Source organism: Coffea arabica, chromosome 9c, assembly GCF_036785885.1.
Source record: "Coffea arabica cultivar ET-39 chromosome 9c, Coffea Arabica ET-39 HiFi, whole genome shotgun sequence".
Lineage (NCBI taxonomy): Eukaryota > Viridiplantae > Streptophyta > Magnoliopsida > Gentianales > Rubiaceae > Coffea > Coffea arabica.
Window position 1 is genome coordinate 59,047 of NC_092326.1, and position 23,149 is coordinate 82,195.

Consider the following 23,149-nt stretch of genomic DNA (forward strand, 5'->3'; position numbering starts at 1 on the left):
TTTTGGTAGAACCGGTGTTGTTTTTATTATTATTTTTCATGAAAAAAATATTTCAAACAAAAATTTCCATATCTAAAGGCTATTAGTACTTTGTTTTTTAGTTAGTGATTTCATAATTTAGGTTTCATGAACTTGGTTTTTTAAATCCATGACCAATGAATGTTATTTACTTTCTATTTTCTATATAATTTGCCCTCTTAGTTAGAATTACTAAGTTGAAGGGTAAAATATTATTATTTACTTTTTTATTTTTAGTAGGTTTAGTGATGTTTCCTTTTTATTTAGCCTCACATTAATAGAACTCAAACCAAATTCCTGCGTAAGTGGAGCCACTTCTTACGTTTTGAATTCAAATGACATAAAAGGATATATAACAATTTTTTTAAAAAATCAAAATTCTATAAAAGCAAAAGAACGAAGAGTTGGAAACATTCCGACTTAACCATAGTAAAATCTCCTTTTCAAATTTATATAAATATAGATAACCACATAATAGAATAACGTACTTGGATGTGTAGAGTACACATATAAGCAACATTCATAGGCCAATTAAGAGGCAGGTCCCTTCATCCATGTGTGATCAAGCAATGCACGTACGTGCATGGCAAGATCAGGAATTATGGCAATAGCATCGGGGAGTACAGAGTTCTGGTGTATGGAATGATAATACTAACCTCATACTAATAATAATTAATTACTCACTTAATTTGGAAAGATGATGAGGGGGAGAAAAGGAGAACCATAATTTCGGATTCTCATTAAATATCATCTTCTTCTCTGGTGATTGAAGAGTGGTACTGAAATGTTGACCGAACTTCAAGTTGAACATGCAAAAGATTCAGTCGTCATCACCACTGACTGCGACTGATCTGTAACACACACCAAAACTCACCCACTCAGACGCGGGGCCGGAGCGGTTGTTCTGCCGGAGCGATTGTTCTGAACAACCGCTCCGGAAGGTGTAACACCATTTGTACATGGTGTAACATCATCTGTATAAGGTGTAACAATTGAACAACAGCAAGTAAAATAAAACAACATTTTTGTGGGTCCCACACAACGTGAAAATCGAGTTACAAAACGTGATTTGAGCCGCACAAATTTTTGAGACTTCATCCAAACCGTGAACGGCCTGGGACGGTTGTCTCCAGGCCCCTCGTCCCACCCAAACGCACATTCTCTGCATGAATTTCTCTTTCCCTTTGTTTCTTTCTTTCCTATTCATATATGGGAAGAGTTGTCGACAGATAAGATTTTCTGAGCAGGATACAGGGGAGTGGAGAGATTTTTGTTTTTCAACTTTTTTTATTTTATTTTATATATGTTTGCAATTTTTGTGACCACAGCTACCAAAAATATCTTTTTCTAGCCAAAACCCACTTGCGCGAAGGGCTTCATACGGGGTGTGGAGCCTTCTAGCAGTTCAAAATTCAAAAACAAATTTTGGTTTGTATTGAAATTGTTGATAATAATGTTTGGACAGCCATTTTTCGTCGAAAAAGTGCGTCGTTTTCTGTGATCACATTTTCCTATTATTTTTTTTTCTCACATACATGAAATCGCTATATTAATTTTTCTACAAAAAATTCTGAAAAATGCAATCTAAACACAAAATGAGTCTGGAACCACACAAGGACAATTGCATTTTTTACAAGAATTGAATTGCCCACCAAAAAAGGGTTAACATCAGAAACCTCCCCTGAGGTTTGACCTAATATCAATTAACACCCCTCAGGTTTGAAAAAAAAATCATCAACCTCTTTTGGAAGTGACATTTTTGTAACACGTCAACTCATTTGAACTAAAGTAATAATAATAAAAAAATAGAACGAAAGAGAGAGATGATAATTTTGTTTCCGCGAATATTCTTGTGGTACCACCAAGACACTTAAAAGTCTCGGTAGGGGTGGGAGGTAAGGGTTCAACCCTTATCTCCCATAATATATTTGCCACTTAATTGTAGTTGTTATTTTTAAATGACTTCCTCTAACGGAATGCCGTCGACTCCTCCTTCCCCTAAATTAAGCTAAAATAGATTATATAATTATTATTGTTGCAAAAAAAAAAAAAATATATATATATATATATATATACACAGAGCAGAGCGTGCCAATCAGGTACGCAAATGGCAATTTTGTTATTTTCTTTATATTTTTTTCCCGCCTAGATTTTATTCACTCCAATTTTATAATTCTGGATAATTCAAGGCATTTTTGCCACTTCGCAGCTGTTGAAGTGTTGATACCGACTTATTGTCCAATCAACCTGACGGGGGAGGTTGATGATATTTTTCAAACACAAGGGGAGCTAAGTGATATAATGGCAAAATCTCAGGGAAAGTTTCTGATATTAACACAAACAAAAAAAAACAAAAAACAAAAAAGAAAACACAATAATATCATCGATCTTTTTGTTTTTTAGCTTCAAATTGCATTCTTCTAGTTCTTGATATTTTGCTCTTGCCCTCTTCTTGATAGTTGTAGCGGAATCGTTCGACATAAATTCTCCGTTGAAATGTATATAGAAGGAAGTGTGCATGAACGACATGAGAATCGGATATAATCTTTAGTGACAAAGTGTCTCTGTTCTTAGTGACAATAATATAATTCTCACCGACCCCATCATCACTTTCCCTTTGCATTCTGTGGGAGGCAACAGAGAAAGTTTGTGCAGAGACATATGTGCTCTCCATATTTGGTAATTTGTGGGAATTAAAGTTAATTTGGTCAAGTTTTTTATGTTGCATATTTCTTTTTTATGGCTCACTAAATTACAAGTTTTTTTTTTTTTTTTTTTGTGAAAAAAATCTTGGTTACGAATTGCACACAATCTGTTCGATCTTGGGCACGTTTATGCGTATATATACTAGTATCTATTGCATTTGATGCCATAATGGGTGATAATTATGGTCATGCATTCTAGTTAAAATGTTGTGCTGAGTAAAAAACTTTCTTCCTGGAACTCTTTTAGTTGATCATAATCCTCTGCATCAACTGTGTTGTGGAGGGTGATTTGCATTAAGTTACAAGAAGGAAAAGGGAAATGGGTTTTTCCTCCCCTTAAAGAAAAGTTAACCACCAGATGATTTCTATTACATTGACGGGATTTGGTTTTGGCCCTTGTCTACATTGTAATGAAAATGCAAAGCAATTTGACGAATTTTGGCAGGAGATTTTTGTTCTTTCCCTTATTGCTTAATTAAGGATAATTGATGTCAGTCCTCTGCGATTAATCATAATTCAGTTGAATTACTCTCAGAAAGATGTTTACCTCCATGTTACCAATTACACAGACTGGATCTTGCAGGAAAAGAAAAATGGAAAGAGTGCTGTGGTTATCACTTAGTTGTACATCCCAAACTTGAATCAGTTTAGACGAATAAGTAAACTCAATAGCTTAGCGTAAAACTTTTCTTAGAAATTTTTATATTGGGTTGGTAGGTCATGAAGGCGAACCTTGGTTTCAATCTTGTGGCATCAACACTAAGACCTTCTCTGTGATTTCATCGCTATTAGGAGCTTTTCCCTTTTACATCTCAAGTAGCAAAGCTCTATTGTGATCATAGTTTGCATTTCTTTACTTTTACAAGTGTTGTTCAAAGTTGTGACTTGTCAGGAGACCTTTTTAGATCTCCATTTTGCACTAGTTTTTGTTTGTTTCCATTTCTTTTAAATTTTAAATTATTCTAGCAGCTGATGAAACATTAATAATGTGTCCCAGAAATAGATTTTTGGCAGTAAAAATTGAAAACAATCTTCTGAATGTCACAGTTTTGAAGAGCTTAGGAGATAATACTAATGATGAATCCCTTGAAGATTCATATGCTTATGCAAACAAGAATTTGCAGTACTATGATTTACTGTGGCTGTACTGCAGGATGATATTCAAACCACAAAGATGCCTGGACAAGTGTATGACTACAACCCAGCTATTCATACAACAAGATTGGAAAGGCTTTTGAGAGACCGAGAAATAAGAAGATCCAACAGATCTTACAGTTCAAATGAGGATGCCAGAGATGCTAACAGAGACATCGATATTCACAGAAACAGGAATAACATATATTTATCTGATGCTGATAAGAGGAGTGGTGACAAAGAGTTATTGGATGGGATTGCAGAATCAAAAACTCTCCATGATGGATGTGAGAAGAAAGATGGATGGTCCTCTAAGCAACGCTTGTTGGTTGTGGCCAACCGGCTCCCTGTAGCTGCAGTTAGGACGGGTGAGGACTCGTGGCAGCTCGAAATAAGTGCAGGTGGCTTAGTTAGTGCTCTACTGGGTGAGTAGTCAAATAACTATCTGCCTTTACCACAATTGACAGTTGCTAGAACAATGGTTTGGTTTTTGGAATTATAATCAGCATAAATATATCTCACTCCCGTGACAAATATATATACTGCCTGGAAATCTGCATCAGAAAGGTTGATCTTCCTTCCTTATTAGATGTTTGGGGTTTTTATTCTCATCACAATCTAATTGTTGCTTGTATATATTTCTGAAGGCGTCAACGAATTTGAAACCAGATGGATTGGGTGGGCAGGGGTAAATGTACCTGATGAAGTTGGACAGAGATCGCTCACCGAGGCTTTAGCTGAAAAGGTTCTACAGTTATTTGTCCTATCTGAAAGTCTTGTTGATTATTGTTTTTATATCACTACCTCTCATGTAAAGACTTTGAAAATGGTTCTGAACCTTTGACTTTGTTCTGCATCTTGGTTCTTCACATAAGTGCTTACTGATTTTCTTTGCTGAATTTTGCTAATGACAACAGAGGTGCATTCCGGTTTTCCTTGATGAAGAGGTTGTACACCAATACTACAATGGCTACTGTAACAACATATTGTGGCCTCTTTTCCATTATCTTGGGCTTCCTCAAGAAGACAGACTTGCAACAACACGTAGCTTCCAGTCTCAGTTTTCGGCATATAAGAAAGCAAATCAGCTGTTTGCAGATGTTGTCAATGAGCATTACGAGGAGGGTGATGTTGTCTGGTGCCATGATTACCATCTCATGTTCCTTCCAAAATACCTGAAAAAGTATAACATGCAAATGAAAGTTGGCTGGTTTCTCCACACACCATTCCCCTCATCTGAGATTCACCGGACACTGCCATCTAGATCAAAACTGCTAAGATCTGTTCTTGCTGCTGATTTGGTTGGGTAAGTAGCTTTCACATTGATTGCTTGTCAATGCTTGTCATACCTTGGTTTCTGAATTCTCTGAGATCCTTATGGATTGCATATTGTCATCATAATCACTTTACGAATTAGCTATCTAGCTGGCTAGGGTCAAAGCTGGACATGTAGATTCTAAATAGCCATTTAGCTTTCCAAAACTCAGGTCCGTAAGTTTAACTGAACATGCATGTAATATTGAGTCCAAACTGCAACAGCAGAAATAGATCAAAGAATTGATTGTGGAGTGAAATGCTGGTTATATGGCAATACTTTCAAGAAAAAATTAAGCAGTAATGCAGTGGGTTGAACGACTGCAATGTCATAATAGGTCTGGAACTTCATTTGATTATATACCTTTCTTTTACCTAACCAATATCAGTTTTGCCATACTGAAGTATGCTGCAAGTATTTAGCTCTTCAATATTGATGTTCTAAGTTCTGACAGCATCTGTCCTTGGATGCACAAATAGGTACTAAAGGCCACCTTCTAGTATATTTCATAAGATGATGGATTTCCCAGTTTCTTAGGTTGGGAGCTTTCCTGAAGTTGTGTTTCTGGTCACTAGAAATTTACTGGTCAAATAATGCTCAATTCGCCTCGGATCCAATGTGGCAAACTTTAATAGTTTCTGTATCTTGGCCTGTATTCTACAGCATTTGCTTATATATCCCAGTTGCAGTGGTTAAGATTGTAGTAGCATTAGATATTGTCTTATCTACGTGACTGGAACTTGTAAATTTTTACAAGTCATCTAAACTGATGATTGACTGTAGGCTATGGTTATTGTCTCTAACTTTAAATGAGTGAGACTGACAGGTGGCACAAATAATGTGATTCCTGGCCTGATATTGGGTTTGATGTTGGGAATTCTTCAAAAGCCTTATATTTTGGTGTTCAAATTTGCCTCAAGGATTTTAAGTTGTACTTTGAAAGAAACTGCACAAACATCTACAAGCCATGTATAATTTTAAATGAAATTGAGTTATCTGTCTTATGCTTGGCAAGACTAACAAGCAAATCGTCCTTTGTTTCCTTTCTAATCAATTTATTATCAATGATACTGGAAAAAGAATTGATTTTTTACCATTTTCAAGTTTACTGTTGAGTGATTAACATTCTTTGTTGCTTTGATTACTTCTTACTGAACCTTGGAACGTTGTGGAGTAGCTAATAACGGGACCTTTTGCCTATTGAAGGTAGATTAAGCTTAATCTCAGAGCTTTTGAGTGTTCAAAACCACCATATCTCATTTTGTTTAACTTTCAATTTTTTATTAGAAAAGAGAAGATGTAGTACACTAACTTAATCACTGAATACTTGCTCAGAGACACATTTTAGGCACTTCTGAAGCTGCTATAGGTTACTGAGTGCATTAAATTAGGCAGCGATGTTGGGAGTAACCTTCACCCTGAAATCCTTCAACAGAAGCTATGACTTAATTGGTATTGCATTGCTTTTTACTTGGGAAAATGATATTAGCACTCCTTAAAAAGCCTCTAGCGCTCCATCCTCCCTTTAAAATGTAGTACATTAGACTCTTTTTTAAGATTAAATTTTCTGAGAAGTTGATATAGGGAAAGTTTTTGTCATTATTTCCTGAAGGTCTTTGCTTTTCTAATATGTAATGCCCCATTTCTGTTCTTGTGTATAAGTCAATATTCATGTATAATGAGTTGTTTCTTCATGCTTTGCCACAAGGCAAATTTCCTAAGATGATTCCTGTTTTTACTGTTTCAAAATTTGCCCCTCAGCTTCCATACGTATGATTATGCAAGACACTTTGTCAGTGCCTGCACTCGTATTCTTGGGCTTGAGGGCACACCAGAAGGAGTAGAGGATCAAGGAAAGCTTACACGTGTGGCTGCGGTAAGCATGTTGTATAATCAGTAGAGCTTTTCTGTTACCACAATGCAACTGGAATCTATGACAAGGTTGCTGAATAACTAACATTTTCTCAACATGAATCTGAATAACAGTTTCCAATCGGGATAGATTCTAGTCGGTTCATTCGTGCTCTTGAGCTTCCTCAAGTTAAAGAGCACATCAGGGAACTGAAAGAAAGATTTGCTGGACGAAAGGTAAGTGCTAGTTATTAACACCCCACGAAAGTAAGATGAGCTTCTTTCCTTTTATTAATATAAAAAACTCCCCTCTTCCACTTTTAGTCGGATTTGGTCTCTGCCCAAAAAGAAGTTGTAAAGAAAAAATTCCCTAAAAATTCTAAAATTTAGTACAGGACAATCGAAAAGCACCTTCCCGCATGCTAAAAGGAACCATAATTAATAAGAAAAATGAGATAAATATTTTTGCAATCATTTCATTCTGCAATTGGACTAAATTGTAATTCATTTTCTCTTTTTCTATGTCAAACTTGTAAAGGACTAACAGCTTGATTGAAATGTGTCAGCCACTTGTGGAGTTAATTCAATTTTCTGTATTGAGTAGTAACACTTGCATTTGTCTAATCTTTCTGTTCTTCCTTTCTTGAACTATACCATAGGTTGCAGTACCTATCATTTGAAAAGCTAATTCAAACAAACATGGTGGACAATTCCTATGTCAAAGTTCTTATTATCATGAATTGGTTAAACAAATGAGTTATATTGCAATAGTAAGTGTTTGTGCCATTGCAGTATTCAATTAATGTACTGAAGGAACTTCAAGCGTGAGTTCTTTGCAAAATTAACTCAAGAGTTCACATTTAAGGTTAATATTTTATCTTATTCTCTAAATCTATGGGCAGTTATTTGCTTCATTATTAAATTTGAGGAATTGATTTTGTAAAAGTGCTCATGTAAATGGCCATGTTTAATTGGTTACAATGAGAATCAACAGAGATTTTGCTAACTGACATCTGAACTGTTGGTAAAGGCTAAAGATAGATATTTTCGAAATATGGTGGAGATTGTTTCCATGCAACATGCGTGAAGTGTAAATACATGTATTCTCATGACATTACTCTTGCCTGCTCCTCTGCAGAAACTCCAGCATTTTGGGCCGTGTTGGATATTGCAGAATATTACTCTAATATATTAGATTTTGAACTTTTGTGCTGACTGCTCATACTTGAGTAGATGAGCTAGTGATTGGTTGAGCAGCTAACTAAGCCGGTGTGCCCCTTGCATTGTTATAGATTATGTTAGAGGGGAGTATATGGCTAAGCGTGTCAACTAAATTCTAGCTTCTATGGAAAGGCAGCAGAAGAACAATTACTGTGCTTTATTTGACTCTAGAATATAATTTCCTTTTGTTTTGGTCCATTACATGCTAAAGAAGAATGAGAACCTCAGTCCACTTCCTAGTGTTATGGATGTGAGATTCGAGCCAATGATTTGTGTTCAAACCCGAACAATTAGCATGCTAACCATGTAAATGTGATCTGTATCTTGGGCTAATCTCAGAAACTGGGGTCGCTATTAGCCTTTATCAAGTATTAGCAATTCCATAAGTCCAGTTACATAGCTTTCGTGCTGACCATTGCATGAACAGGTTATGTTGGGAGTTGATCGTCTAGATATGATTAAGGGAATTCCTCAAAAGATTTTGGCATTCGAAAAGTTTCTTGAAGAAAACCCAGTTTGGCAAGACAAGGTTGTTCTATTGCAGATTGCAGTTCCAACAAGGACTGATGTTCCCGAATGTAAGTCTCCATGTTATAACTGCAAATGTTTATCAATGTAGAAGTACTATGATCATTGTCTTCTGCTAGAACTTTGAATTTGCAGATTTTGTGCTACCTATCATCCACATCTCATAAATCTGGTATTTTTAGTAATTGCGTTAATTGTCTAGAATACCGATCTTCATGGGTAAGTTTAAATGGTCTACGAAAGAAGGAAAGGAGAAAATGGAGAAGGAAAAACATGTTTAAAAGCAGAAATTGAGGCTAATTTTTCCTTTGAAGTCTTCAAAGAGTGGAATTAACAAAAATTTGTATGTTCAACTCACATGTTTAGTTCCATGTGGAATTCACTTATAGCTTTCTGCTCAAGTATCTTTAATCTTGAGCATGTAGAGGATCTTGGAGATCCAATTGAGTTAAAGAAAGGGTGCTGAAAAGCTATGAAGTGCTTTTCATAAGATGACCTTCACATTTTGAATATGCAGCTTTAGTTCATCTTAGGATCATGGTAGTTTAGCACCTTCCATTCATTAGATGATTTTTCCTCGTCGAATTCTCATGAGTGTGAAATATATGCTTTTCTTGAAGGCTTTTGAAATTCTGTTCTCTTGATACAGCTTCTCTTCTCTTGTTGAGATCAAAGGACATCTTTAATTCGTATTGTTGAGTTGCCTTATGGAACTCAACATGCATTTATTGAGCATTTGTCATAGCAGCTAAATTGCTCTCCTGATCATTTCATCTATGCCCCCGCCACCCACAACTGTTTTGATAAAAGAATCAGGTGATTTATGCTCAGTATTGCTTGCTTATTTTGACAGATCAGAAGCTTACATGTCAAGTTCATGAAATTGTTGGACGTATTAATGGAAGATTTGGAACCCTTACTGCAGTTCCAATACATCATCTGGTTTGTCTCTCAAGCCCAAGATCTGTTGTTAGACTTAGAAGATCGTATTATCATGATACATTGAAATGTTACCTTTTCCTTGGATTCCTGGTATTTTGGAGTGTTAAGGTTATGAAACATAGACTGAAGGAAGTATTTTCTTTAATTTTTTATCTGGAGATAATATGTTAAGATGCTGTATCCTGTGCAGAAGTTGACCTACTGTGCATTCAAAGTTTTGCTCTTTTGGTTTAGGATGCATAGCTTCAATTTCACCTTTTAAAGGACTTCATTACACCATAATTACATGGATGCTTCCCAGCTATGACAGGAGAATAATTTAATTCGCTGTAGTAGAATATCATTGGATGGGCTGAGTTTATAACTGTCTCAATTGCCGGGAAGCCGTAGATGCATAGTCATTTTTGCTTTATTTTTGAACTTGGTGTCATACACAATTTCTCCCCTACTGGTTCTAAATTCTCATGCTTGCTTTTTTTTTTTTTTTCATAATAAAATTCCAGTTTTGGCTTTAAATGTTTTGGCTCAGGCTCAGCTTAGTCCTCCATTTTGTATCTTTGACAGGTTGATCCATTATATTCCTTAATCATCCTAATCTAGTACCCAGGCATATTAACTGTAACACATTTAATTGCTTTTGTTTTCCAACTTGCAAAAATTTGGGAAGAATTAACAACACAAGTGAGGTGGAAAAATTTTCACTTCTTTCCTACAGTTTCCTTTCTTTTGAAATTTTCTTCCATGTGCTTTCTGTACCTATTACAATGTAAGAAAGGGTACCCTTGTTGCCTGGAAAACATCTAAATGCAAGTTAGATTCAACTGGAGCATTTGGAATGATTTCATTGATATGTTCAGAAAGTTTTAGATGGTTCTACCTCATGTTGTTAGTTCACCTTAGGTTGTGAGTCACAAATTATGTTTAAGACTAACCTTATTATATGTGGTACATAAGAAAACCACATCTAATTGATGAGCTATGGTCTTTGTTCTATGTACTTAACAATATGGCATCTCTTCTGCTTTTGCTTATAATGGAGAATCCATCATATGAGCTGCTGGCCAGTCAAATGGTCTAAAATGGGGTAGTTGAATGTTTTCTTGTCCAAACAAGCTGATAGGTTGGTTTCCCCTGTTTGGATATTTGAGAACTGGTCAGACTGTCAGAGTTTATATTGTTTCTTTATGTTCTATCTTTTTCTTTTTGGCACTAAAGGTGATAAGCTTCCTGTATTCTTGGTGGTTTTGTCAATAGAATTGTACTTGACTGATCATGTTTCATATCATAGTGGCAAGGCTGTTACATTTAAGGAATAAAAACAAACAGTGAAAACCAGAGAACGAAAACATTGTGATCAGCTATGACACCAATTAAAGAAGGGAAACAAACTCCCCTTTACAAGGATACGAATATCAACTACCTCCTAAACTGTAAGACAAAAGCCTTTTGAACTGGATACTCCCTATTGAAGAAAAATAAATGAGAGGTCATCTGCAGAGGCATAGCAAATAACAAACCATACGTTTTCATTGATTGAAAAGAAAATGGGTCCAACAAATGTGGTCTATCAATACGGGCAATACCAGATGACTAGAAGGACAAGAGATGCAGCTTTGTTAGTGATATGGCTCTACCGCTACTATAAAGTCATAATTGAAAAATTTCTGGGCACTGGGATAGTAATGGTGACGACTATCAATCTTTTAGATACTTTGATAGAAAAGGACATGTTTGCACAATCTGACATACTCCTTTGAAGCCTTACTCTCGCATGCCACAAGCATATGATGAGATTAAGATTTCGAACTCATGTTCATGATGTCAATAGAACTTGTACAAGTAGTAGTGTCATGTTTAAAATTTAGATCTTCTTTGCAACGCCTGTTCTACCTGGTTATATTTTTCAATATCTTTCAGATGGTTTTATTGTTTATATGAGTAGTACTAATGCCACTATAATCTCTTCTTGCAGGATAGATCTCTTGACTTTCATGCATTATGTGCACTATATGCTGTTACCGGTACCTTCTCATTCATGTTTTATGTGGCTTAAAATAGTTGGTTCTTTTTTGTTGACCCAAAAGATGGGATTGAATACCTCATTTGAAAGGAGCAAGTTGGATCTCTTTCTCTCTTAGTGCTGAATTTATATTTACAAGTTACTCAACTAGGAGGGTATTATGCCCTATGCTTTTTGGAAGAACAATTTTAAACACGCAATCTTGCATGTTAAAAAATGCTATGGTTGTGTATTACACTTGTGCTGACAATTAGGCATTTCTAATCGTAATAATGTGTTTATCCAACTAGTTGCATCATTAGTACTTTAAGGACAATATATCCATCAGCATCCTCATGTTGTACTCTGGAAATTTTATGTTTTACACATCTGTTACCCTACTCTTTCCTATACTTATAATTTCTCTTTCAGATGTGGCTTTAGTAACATCTTTAAGGGATGGTATGAATCTCGTCAGCTATGAGTTTGTGGCCTGCCAAGCCGAGAAGAAAGGGGTTCTCATCCTAAGTGAGGTAGCAAATAGTGTTCATTTATTTATTTATTTATTTTTTAAAGATTTTTTTTGCAAGAATGAATAGGAAAGTAATATTGCTAGCTGTAGATGACCATTACCAGTAAGCTATATCTGTGAAAGAGCCAATATTTGGATAGTGCAGTTTTTGGTGTTGATATTTTGCAATGTATCTTGTCCAATTTAAAGCAATCTGGTTTTAGTATGCTGTTCCAAATGTAAATTCTCTGCTTATGTTTGTCAAAGACACGAACTGTGAATCAATAGCTTATTCTTGATACAATTTGAAGGATTAAAATTTATTGAATTCAAACTCAATATATCTTTGCTACTTGCTAGCCTTGTATGTGTATCAGGCTGCAGATACTACATACTGGAATCTTCATCTTTGCTTTTAAAACAAGCATGACTTTGATTTTTGAAAATGCTTTCCACTGCTAGATTTTGCTATGGACATTTTAGATGTAAGATATTACTTGGAAGAGAAATTCTCAGTCCTCTGAGGATATAGGTTGAGATTGCTGTTTTTTGAATGAAATCATGGTGGACAAATGAAGGTTTAAGAATGTTTGATGTAGTTGTAAGTAGACGACTAAATATCCATGAAGATCTAGAGAGCAAAGGAACAGGAGATTAAAAAAAAAAAAAAAAAAAAATCCCATGGTAAACAGATCAAATGAATCAAATGTTACAGGACAATCACATATGAGACTTGGCCTAAAAATGGACTAAGTTGTCTAATCTGAAAAAGTTACTGTGTTAACTGGCTCTTTTTAAATTTCTTTCATTGCTCTACCTAGATTTCACCAAGTCTTCTAAAGATTTTTTGGAAAATTTTGTAAAACCCTTCTCAAACCATGTGTCAGGAGCTTGTTCCACATTCTGTAAGATTTGACATTGTTTCAATGCAACAGTTTTGTATCCTAATAAGTCAACAACTTAAATTCTAATAGTGCTCTATTGTCATGTAACATTCCCACAATTCCATTGTGTCCCCCAGAAACCGAATCTGGAGATGTGGGTCACAAGTTATTGATAGCGATTGGTTCAGTGATGTAGTGTGAAAGAATGTAGTTCTTTGTTATATGGGATTAAGGTTTTGCTGTGAAGTAAAATGGAACATATTTCCTTAGAAGGGGTGTCTAGGTGTATCTGCAATGGTGACTCCAAAAAAGGACAAACAAATGCAAGAGTTATTCTAACTACAGAAGCAAAGTTCATTTGGAATTAGTCAAGATGTTAAGCTACTCTAGATGGTGCTGTGAATTTTAAGGGATGAGACAATTGCAGCTGAGTCAACTAGAATTTCCTGCGTTCCATGGCTTTTTGCCATTTTTAGATATTGCTGAATTTTTTGTATGCTGTATTGCCCAAGAGTTTTGATCAATCCTTCTTCTTCCTGGAAAAGGAAGCAGGCACCCATTCTCGGGGTTTGATTAATAACAGACTTAAATTGTGTTCATCCCATATCATTTGGAATTCTTGGTTAATCAAGTTAGCATTGCAACTCCCTGAAAAATGCTACTAGAATGCTACTTAGAAAAATGACTTGGGCATTAGGCATGGGATGTTTACATTTGGTGATTTTGCTAACACGTTTATAATAATTATTTAAAAAGGATATGATGATGTTGTTTGTGTTCTTCATTTAGTTTGCAGGTGCAGCTCAGTCTCTTGGTGCTGGAGCAATATTGGTTAATCCATGGAACATTACTGAAGTTGCTGCTTCAATTGGTTATGCTTTGACATTGCCTGCTGATGAAAGAGAAAAACGACATCAGCACAATTTCATGCATATAACTACTCATACATCGCAAGAATGGGCTGGAACTTTTGTGAGGTACATTTTTGTTTTATTGAATTTCCATAGTGTCTTAGTCCTTGTGTAATTTATTGTTTGCTTTAGCTATCATTTGGATGAAATACTTATCATGAATGCATCACAGAATTTGAAACCTTTGGTATGTCGCAGAACAAGCCAATTTTCTTGTAGTTACATCATACTTTTCTTGCTTAAATATTTTCATATCGAACAAAGCAATAAAGCTTTCAGTGAAGAATAAATCTAAAAACTTCTTTCTGAGTGCAGTGAAAAACTATACCAGTTCAAATCTCTTGTGGTGCATCTACAATATTAAATTTTACTTTTTGTTTTGGCGTGTAGTGAGCTCAATGATACAATTGTAGAAGCTCAGCTGAGAACTAGACAAATTCCACCTTTACTTCCCACCAGAGTTGCTGTTGAACGTTACTTACAGTCAAAAAATAGATTGCTCATACTGGTAATGTCTTTTTCTGTCTTTTAGTATTATATAATAACAATAGCTTCTATGCAAATTGGGGAAGCTCCACCATATATATCGCATACTTAGCCTTGTAGAATGGAGTAGCTGTTGCTAGAAAATCCAGTATATTTCTTTCGTGATATTCTTTGTGGTGTGATGGGTTATCTCCCTGAAACAAAAATCATTGCCTAACAGTAATATAGTTTAAAGAATTTTTCTTAATGCTTGAAATGTTTACCTACTTATGGGTCAAATAAAGCTGGACCAGAAATGGATTTAAGGATTGAATGCACATCAGAAGGGATGCTACAGCAATTAACTTTAGGACAGCGCTTAACAAGAAATCTAGAGAGCATAGGCACATGGGACTGCTAAGTGAGGGAGATAAACAACACAAGGCTTTTTCAAGGTGTATTTTTGGGGCAAAAAGTTAATAAATATGTATTCTGAGCATATTAATAACATCATTTACATGATCCAAGTAGGATTCCCTGACCTTTGTCGGAGGTCCTCCTGAAACTTTAAAGAATAGTCTTCTCAACATGAGGTTCTGCTGTAATTCTCTGGTTGTATCTGTCATCCATTGATTTCAAATACTTTGCTTGCTATATGCGTTGCAATAGCAAATCCATATTACTTGACTAATTAGTTGCCAGCAAATAAATTCCTTGTTCTTCTGCTTTCATGTACATTCACTTGAAGTCTGTGTAAATTTTTTTATCATGTCTCAAAAGCTCTAAACAATTGGCTGCAGTGACATCCACAGGGAAAAGCCATATCTTCTGAAGAATGATAGCTGTGTTTTCGAGTTTTTTTGTTTTGTTTTTAAATCTGGGGCTATCAAAATAATTGCATATGAGTTTCTGGACCAGTTCCTCGAGTGGTCAAGTCAATATAATTAGCTATGCCCACTCCAACATCTTGAACTACAGTGGTCATTTCACATAATATAAACTATCTGTATTACTTTGCAATGCACTTTAATATGTTTTGGATGTTCTCTGTCTTACCTATGAAGATGGGATCCATTACGCAATATTCTTATGTCTCTCATCCGCATTCTTGTACACCAAGACCCTTTGCGCATCTTATAATGAGCATCATCTACTTATGGAGCCATATTAATTCAAAATTGTTCAGTCCTCAGCTGAAAAGGCCTTAGTAATGTGAAACTAGTATTACTATATGGTTTGTTTTATAACTGCTCTGTTTGGCTTTTTGCTGTCAAAGACATTCATGGTTATATTAAACATGCCTATTCTAGTTGAACAGAGGTCTGCATACCGTGTAAGGTCTTGCATATCCCCATAGAGGTTATCTATTTACAGTAACAGAATTACACCAAGTGTTATACATAATAAAAACCAGTTGAAATGACCTTGAAAATAACGACCAGCTCAAATAACTTTAAAATAATAACACTCAATTATCCCTCATGTTGTGAAAGTAGTAGTACAACAACATGATCTAGTTTTTATTAGGGCTGACAGATGAACCGAACTACTCGATACTCGAATCGAGCTCCTGGTAAGAGCTTGTTTGAGTTTGGTCTCCAACTAGCCAAGCCAAACTTGAACAGCATTTTATGTTTGAAAACTTTCAAGTTCGATAAAAAGCTTGTTCCAGTTCGATCAAGTAAATGAACAAGCCCAGCTTGAACAAAATTTCAAGCTTGTTAAAATAATCAAACAAGCTTGAACACTAGGGTGTTTGGCTTGATTAGACTTGTTTACACCCCTAGTTTTTAATTCTCATTTTAGTCTTTCAAGCTATAAACCTCCACAGGTGTGTTAAGAATCCTTATTTTAGTGGAAAGGACCGTATCATATTATAACATGTAAGAGCCTCTGTTATGCATACAGAGATTCTTAAATAACTGGTAAATCGACCATTTTTTATGTCCAGAAACACTTGATGAGCGATGCATTAGGAGATGACAATTAAATAAACAACCATGAGATGCTATGCATGGTTTTAAGGATAATGAAAATTTTTGGGCTTCAACGTCAGAAGCATGTTGGCTTTAACAGGCAAACAAATTTGATTTGTCAAATTATGTGCATAACAATGAAAGAAATTTAGTGAATGGATGAAACACAAGAAAGCATGGATAACGAAAATCTTCTGCTTCTTTTGAAACGTTTGTAATAACATTTATTTTCTCTAATCTTATGAACCTTTTTGGCATGGAATCAGAATAACTGGAGACCTACAACATCTAACACCAGCAAGAGATCATTCATTCCTGCTTCCTTATTTAACTTCAAACTATTTGCATATTTCATGTGGCAAACTTTCAAGGGCATGTAATGTCTGTACAACAATGCAAGTTGTCTAGCATTTACCAGGTTGACCAGGATATTAGTTGAAATGTCTTATTATTGTGTCGTTTTATTATGTTATCTAAATCTTTTAATATTTATCCCTGCATGCTCTTTAAATAAATAGTATCCCTCAGTAATTTCGAAATTGAATCTTTCTACCTTTTATTCTGCAATTAACGCCTTCAATTCTTTACACTGTTGAACCTAATATCGATAACATTTACTTCATCTGATGTGTACAACCTCCATGTTTATTATTAGTCATTGGAAACTACGGTTTGCAAAATAATACAAGTCCAATGTTTCTAATGTCTATGTATATTTTGTCAGAATGTAAGACCTCATCCATCGAGCTGAGATAGGATGGGATCAGACCTTTGGCTGTTTTAAGTGCAATTCTTTTGACTAGTTGCTCTTATATTCAATTGTCAGGGATTCAATGCAACTCTGACTGAACCAGTGGATACTCCTGGAAGAAGGATTGATCAATTCAAAGAAATGGAGGTCAAACTGCATCCAGATTTAAAAGAACCTTTGAACAAGCTATGCAATGATCCAAAGACCACCGTGGTTATCCTCAGTGGAAGTGATAGAAAAGTACTTGACGAGGTGATCTGAATGCCCATGTGATATCTTTCTCTGTTGCTTTGTTCATTTTTGTTTCTTAAATGGAAATTTGATTATACATGATGTCTGACTTCTTCTGCAGAATTTTGGTGAATATAACTTGTGGCTGGCGGCAGAACATGGGATGTTTTTACGCCGTACAAAGGGAGATTGGATGACAACAATGCCTGAAAACCTCCATATGGATTGGGTGGATAGTGTGAAGGTACATTTATCTAACTTCACGTGGAATTAAATTTAAAACCCTTGAAGTGTCATTTTATAATCTTTTGATTCACCTTTGCTGACAGCATGTCTTTGAGTACTTTACTGAGAGGACACCACGCTCTCATTTTGAGCTTCGTCGAACTTCACTTGTGTGGAACTATAAACATGCAGGTGCCTGACTCTGGAGCTCATTTGTCTTCCTATTTTATACTAAGGAAGTCCTTTTTTTACTTTTGGCTTCAATTTAATACTTTTTGGTTGATGGCTGCTGGACAACAAGGACAGATGTGGAGTTTGGGAGGCTGCAAGCAAAAGATTTACTGCAGCATCTCTGGACAGGCCCAATTTCAAATGCTTCTGTGGATGTTGTCCAAGGTGGGCGATCAGTTGAGGTCCGAGCGGTGGGTGTGACCAAGGTCTGTGTTCTGATTCTCCTATAAAATTATTTATCAGTTCTTGAATAAAGGCAAGCCCATCCCTGCCACTTTGTGTTATACAGGGTGCTGCAATTGATCGAATTCTGGGGGAAATTGTTCACAGCAATGATGTCAAAGCACCAATTGACTATGTACTGTCTGTTGGACATTTCCTACCTAAGGTGCACATGCTTCTTTTATAAGCTTGAAAGTTTGAGATCCATATCATTACAAATCTGCACAAAACTGCAATCAACAAACTTGACATTTTGAAGAACAATGATAAATATTTAATGACAGGATTAAATCCATAATAGCTCTGACCTTTACTGTCAGTATACCAAATATATGGGTCCTCATTTTTGGTCATGGTCAATCCTAGTGACTCATAGTTAGTGGTTGAATGCAATGGAATGTGAATTTCACCTGTTGAGCATATCTGTAGTTGATGTGCAGCAGCTCTCTCTCGCCCTCTCTGTGTTTGTCTATCTCTGTCTATGTAGCATGCATTGCTTTTTTCATGTTTTCTTTGATCTGTAATCTAAGAATGCAGTTCTTTGTGAATTATCAATTCCTTGTTCTTTAGTTGATTGCTTGGTTCATGGAGGAATTAATCCATTGTCCAGCTATTTAGCGCTTTGTGTCTAACCTAGACTTCATAGATCCCGTTGTGTGTCATTTATGCATCTGAGTGCAGTTTCCCGTTCTTCTTGCTTTGTTGCTTTTACAAGTAATGGCCGCTAGAAGAACAAGTTTGAGATGGAACCAGCTGTCTTTCCTTTTTGTCTCAACTAGAAGGGGTTTCTGAAGCCTGTAGTAATTTATATTCTATATTTTTTATGGTTTATTTTTCTTCTTGGCAGAACCACATAGAGGTGACGATGAGAACATGTATATGAACATTCCCAAATTCACTAAACTTTGCACTGTGGGATGAGTTCTTATTGTCCCAGGTTTTGCATTTAAGCCAAGTTAGCTTTCAAGAAACTTCTTATCGTTATCTGTACTTTGAAAATGTAAAAAAGAAATTTCTTATGGTCTTCTACACTTGGTATAGTCCATTTTAACAACTCTTAAATGGCAGTCGATATTGCCAATTCTTTGTAATAAGGCTGTTTATTTTGTTAGTTACATTTCCGTTGCTGAATTCTGGTGAGAGAGGTGATTGGAGTGAGCCACACAATCAGGAGATGCTTGTTCTTAGAATGAAATCAGTCCCGGATCTAATTGAATCTTTTCTCTCCCAACTCTCTTATCTGAATTCTCTCTCTCTCTCTCTCTCTTATTTGTGTTTTTCTTCTTTAATCTCTGCCATTTTCTTTTCTTTTTTCTCCTACTCTGATTTCTGTTCATCTTCACTTTCCCAAACACGGAACTAACTCATTCACAACAATTTCCTTTAAAACCAGCATACTGGCAGACTGAGAGCTAAAGTTAATTCAAAAAATGCCAAGCCTGCTAAATTTCAAATGATGGTGATTTTCACATACATGATCAATGTGGCAATTTAATGAGTTCACATTTGATGAAGTTTCTTTTCTGCAGCTGAATTTTGAAATTGGAGTATGAATTATTTCTTGTTGGCTTTCATGTGTTTATTTGACTAGTTTTTCATGTCAAATGCAGTCAATCCTATTCTACTTTTCTTTCAGAAATTCTTTACAAAATGGAAAAAAGAACTTCTAATATTTTGATGTTAGGCACGAGTGAGGAACACTAGGGATTTCTCATGTAATGTATGGACAGTTGCAAATTCTTTCTATTGATTTTCTTATAAATGAAATGTTGATTACTGTGCTTGAGTTTGTTGATTTATATCTGCAGCTGCAATAAGTTCATTTATTGATGAAGGCTTACAGAAACTTAAATCTACTTAGCTAGACGGGTGATTGTGCACATCAGCATTGTATTTGTCTTTCTACTTTGAACATTTGAAAATATATCATTTGAACTTAATGTTTCAGGATGAAGATATATACACATTTTTCGAGCCAGAGCTTCCTGTTGGAGGTGCTACCACTTCAAGAGCAAAGATAAGTAAGCCAAGAAACCAAACTGCTTCAAAAATTTCAGCACAAAAGAGCAGCTTCGGGCCCTTTGTCCAGAAAGCCCCTCAAGCTTTTTCATCGTCAGAGAAAACAACAACTAGCAATGGGAATGGGCACTGGTGGTCAATGATGCGCGATAGATTGACAGTGCATGAAGGCTCATCAGTTCTTGATCTTAAGGGTGAGAATTATTTCTCTTGTGCAGTGGGACGAAAGAGATCAAGTGCCAGATATCTTCTTGGATCACCAGCTGATGTAGTATCATTGCTGAAGGAGCTGGCAGATAGTTTATCACAGAGCTAGATTCAGCCTTACCATTGCTGTTTCTATCACAGAAAGTTTAAGAGCCTCAACAAAGTATGCTTGTGTGAATGATGGTTTTAGGAGATACTTTTCAGGTACTTCAATTTTTCTCTAAAGTTGCAAGATTATGCTTTCAGCAGGACAACAGGCGGGTGAGGTTTGTGCATGAGTGCATGCCCTCCCGTGGATTCTCATTAGATAGACATGTTTCTTCAGAGTTTAGAAGTTGATAACTTGCTGGCTATTCTTCTTATCACCAATCTTCGAATTTCCTTCTAAGAAAACGCAAGTACAATCTAGGCAATGAAAGCAATGATCTTTGGTGCAAATATTTTATAGTATGATATAGTAGGTGATGATTCTAATTGTTAGCTTTTAATTTGTGCACAGATTCTAACTAGATTCAGAAATGTGTGATTGACTACAGAACTGTTAGTCCCTCATATTCAAAAATTCATGCAGTTATCATTACCTCATATACCTTCTTCTAAAACTGACTACACAGAATAGATATAATTTAGGCTTTATTGAATTGAATTCTGAATCTTTTGAGCTTGAAGTGCTTTCTTTTAGAAGTTTTTCCTCTTTGTTTCGTTAACTAGTGGTAGATAACATAGTGAAAAGATTCAATACAAACAATCTTTAGTTTTATTTTTGTTCTCTAACTCAAGTCAAGAATCAACATTAGTAAATACTTTTAGCTAAATGGGTAGTAACATCTCTGATTTATTGGACATTATCTAATCAAGGTTGAGGATTCCATTTTGTCGATATTTTACTCACAATATATTGCTTATTGACATTACGAACCAAAATACAGGGAAACACTCGTAAACACAGCGTGTGGGACACCATCCACCAGAGTTACATATATCATGAGCTATCATTACTAGAGAATTACATCTTTTTTACACTCGGTTTATACTGAATAAGTAAATAAACAAGTAGCTACAAGAATCCTATGAAGCATATGTGCTTAGGGGTGATATACATTTATGAAGAAACACGTCTTGTAGTAAGAGTCGGAGTAGAATACCAAGTAGGTAATAGATGCCATCGAGCTAAATTGTTGGTGGCTTTTGTACTCAGTTCAGCTTCCTGCTTGTTTGTGAAAATTGTAATAGTAGAACCAGCAAGTATTACTATTTGGGCAAAGTCACCAGAAAAGTGCTTCACAAGATGTTGGTTCAACAAAAAAACACTTGGAACTATTTATTGAACAATATCCAACCAAAGGAGTCTTATTTTGGCCTCATGCCAAAATAAAACTCTTATTTATGTTATAACTGGCTGAACCATCAAGACTTTGATAAGACTAAGATTACGGTGCTCCATTTCATTGTCATACATTTCATATGCAAACTCTTTTGAAAGCTTCTTGCTGCTTTGGCATATTCTTTTACTTTTTGTCTTAGGTTAAGGGGAAGACTTGTTAAAAGAGTAAGGGGTGGCACTTTTTCATGATTTTGTAAGGTTATATCTAGTTCATTTTCCATTCCAATTAAAATCATGATTGTAGTTCTTAAAGGGCATGAAAAGTGATTACAATTAACTCGGCATCCTTGTTCCATATGTGGAGTTATTCTTAGTAGTTAAAATTCTTGTGTCTTATCTGAATAGGAATCAAGAGTACAGAGAGCAAACTTGGACGTCCAAGTACTTCAACAATTCTTTCACATAGCGTCCGGAAGCAAATGGAGACTACATCCGGTAGGATGATATGAATTTTGGAGTTTGATCCATTCAGAGAGACACTGTATTTCAACTTTGTATTGAATGGGAAGTAGAAATTTTCTGGATACAGTTTTCCTCGCATTGATGCAGATGTTGGATACACTGAAATAATATTATTCTGGTTTTTATCTTGATCCCAATTGACAAAGCAGAAGGCAAAAATTGGAATGTGCTTTGCTTTTGCATAAAAGTTTCGTTATACAAACAGATGTACCTTACAGTTTAATTGTTTCAACTGTCATGATATGCTGCTCACAAGATAGTGCAGTGCCTGTTTTGCCGTCTTCTTTTCTTAAGGAACTCTATCGATATTGTCTCTTTGGACGAAGCAGCATTTGTCATCTCATAATGCTAGGTTAAAGGAGGAAAGAAAGGCTTCTGAAACACTTTATCCAATGAAAATTGAATAAAAATCTAAGTGTTAATTATTTCTATACTTATTCGTGACTTTTTATTCAGTCTTAGTTTTTGATCCTTTCTTTTGGGGATTCTGTGTGTTGGATGCCCCTTTTTTTCCCCCTCGTGGGTTATTTGACCTCTCATCATGGTTCACTGGGTATCAATGCTGGTGTTTTAGCTGTTCAAGTTAATTAAATTTTCAAGTGAGATCATGTTTAGGGTGTAGTCTCATGTTTAGTGTGGCATTGTGCTGTGGCATCGCTATCAGCTTTGAGATAGTCCACAAGATGGTGCTGGTTAGGAATATCAACTTGACTGGGAAAAAGAAAGGACAATGGAATGGAATAACAATTATGCTTTCTTCTTTTCAGAGGTGTCTTTTTTGATGGATTTTGACTGACTTCAGTCTGCTAAAGGAGTCAGATTCAGTAGCTTCTTAAAATTGCAAGCTGTACGTACAACTTGTGATGTAAACTACTTTTTTTTATTGCATTTTTGAGGAATTTTATCACAATTAGTAGCTAATGACATCGACTGAAGTTGATGTTTGTCATGCTTAAT

The 23,149-nt window shown here is 35.6% G+C and overlaps 1 protein-coding gene across 1 annotated transcript; it reads left to right on the forward strand.

Annotated features, from left to right (window-relative positions):
- Window positions 1-2,534: 2,534 nt before the first annotated feature.
- LOC113709626 (alpha,alpha-trehalose-phosphate synthase [UDP-forming] 1) lies at window positions 2,535-22,447 on the forward strand. The gene is made up of 19 exons (XM_072064355.1): window positions 2,535-2,697; window positions 3,877-4,282; window positions 4,505-4,602; window positions 4,775-5,163; window positions 6,934-7,048; window positions 7,159-7,260; window positions 8,672-8,822; window positions 9,626-9,714; window positions 11,687-11,735; window positions 12,146-12,246; window positions 13,898-14,085; window positions 14,410-14,527; window positions 17,287-17,463; window positions 17,564-17,686; window positions 17,772-17,859; window positions 17,974-18,104; window positions 18,188-18,286; window positions 20,069-20,550; window positions 22,076-22,447. The coding sequence occupies exons 1-18, from the start codon at window positions 2,680-2,682 to the stop codon at window positions 20,453-20,455; spliced, it is 2,829 nt and encodes a 942-aa protein (XP_071920456.1). The 5' UTR covers window positions 2,535-2,679; the 3' UTR covers window positions 20,456-20,550; window positions 22,076-22,447.
- Window positions 22,448-23,149: the final 702 nt, after the last annotated feature.

What these genes read in the sequence shown, in the direction of transcription:
- LOC113709626 (XM_072064355.1), top strand. An exon ending in GGGTTCTCATCCTAAGTGAG is followed by an intron (nt 12,247 to 13,897) that starts GTAGCAAATAGT and finishes TTCTTCATTTAG; the next exon opens with TTTGCAGGTGCAGCTCAGTC. An exon ending in ATTGGGTGGATAGTGTGAAG is followed by an intron (nt 17,687 to 17,771) that starts GTACATTTATCT and finishes CTTTGCTGACAG; the next exon opens with CATGTCTTTGAGTACTTTAC.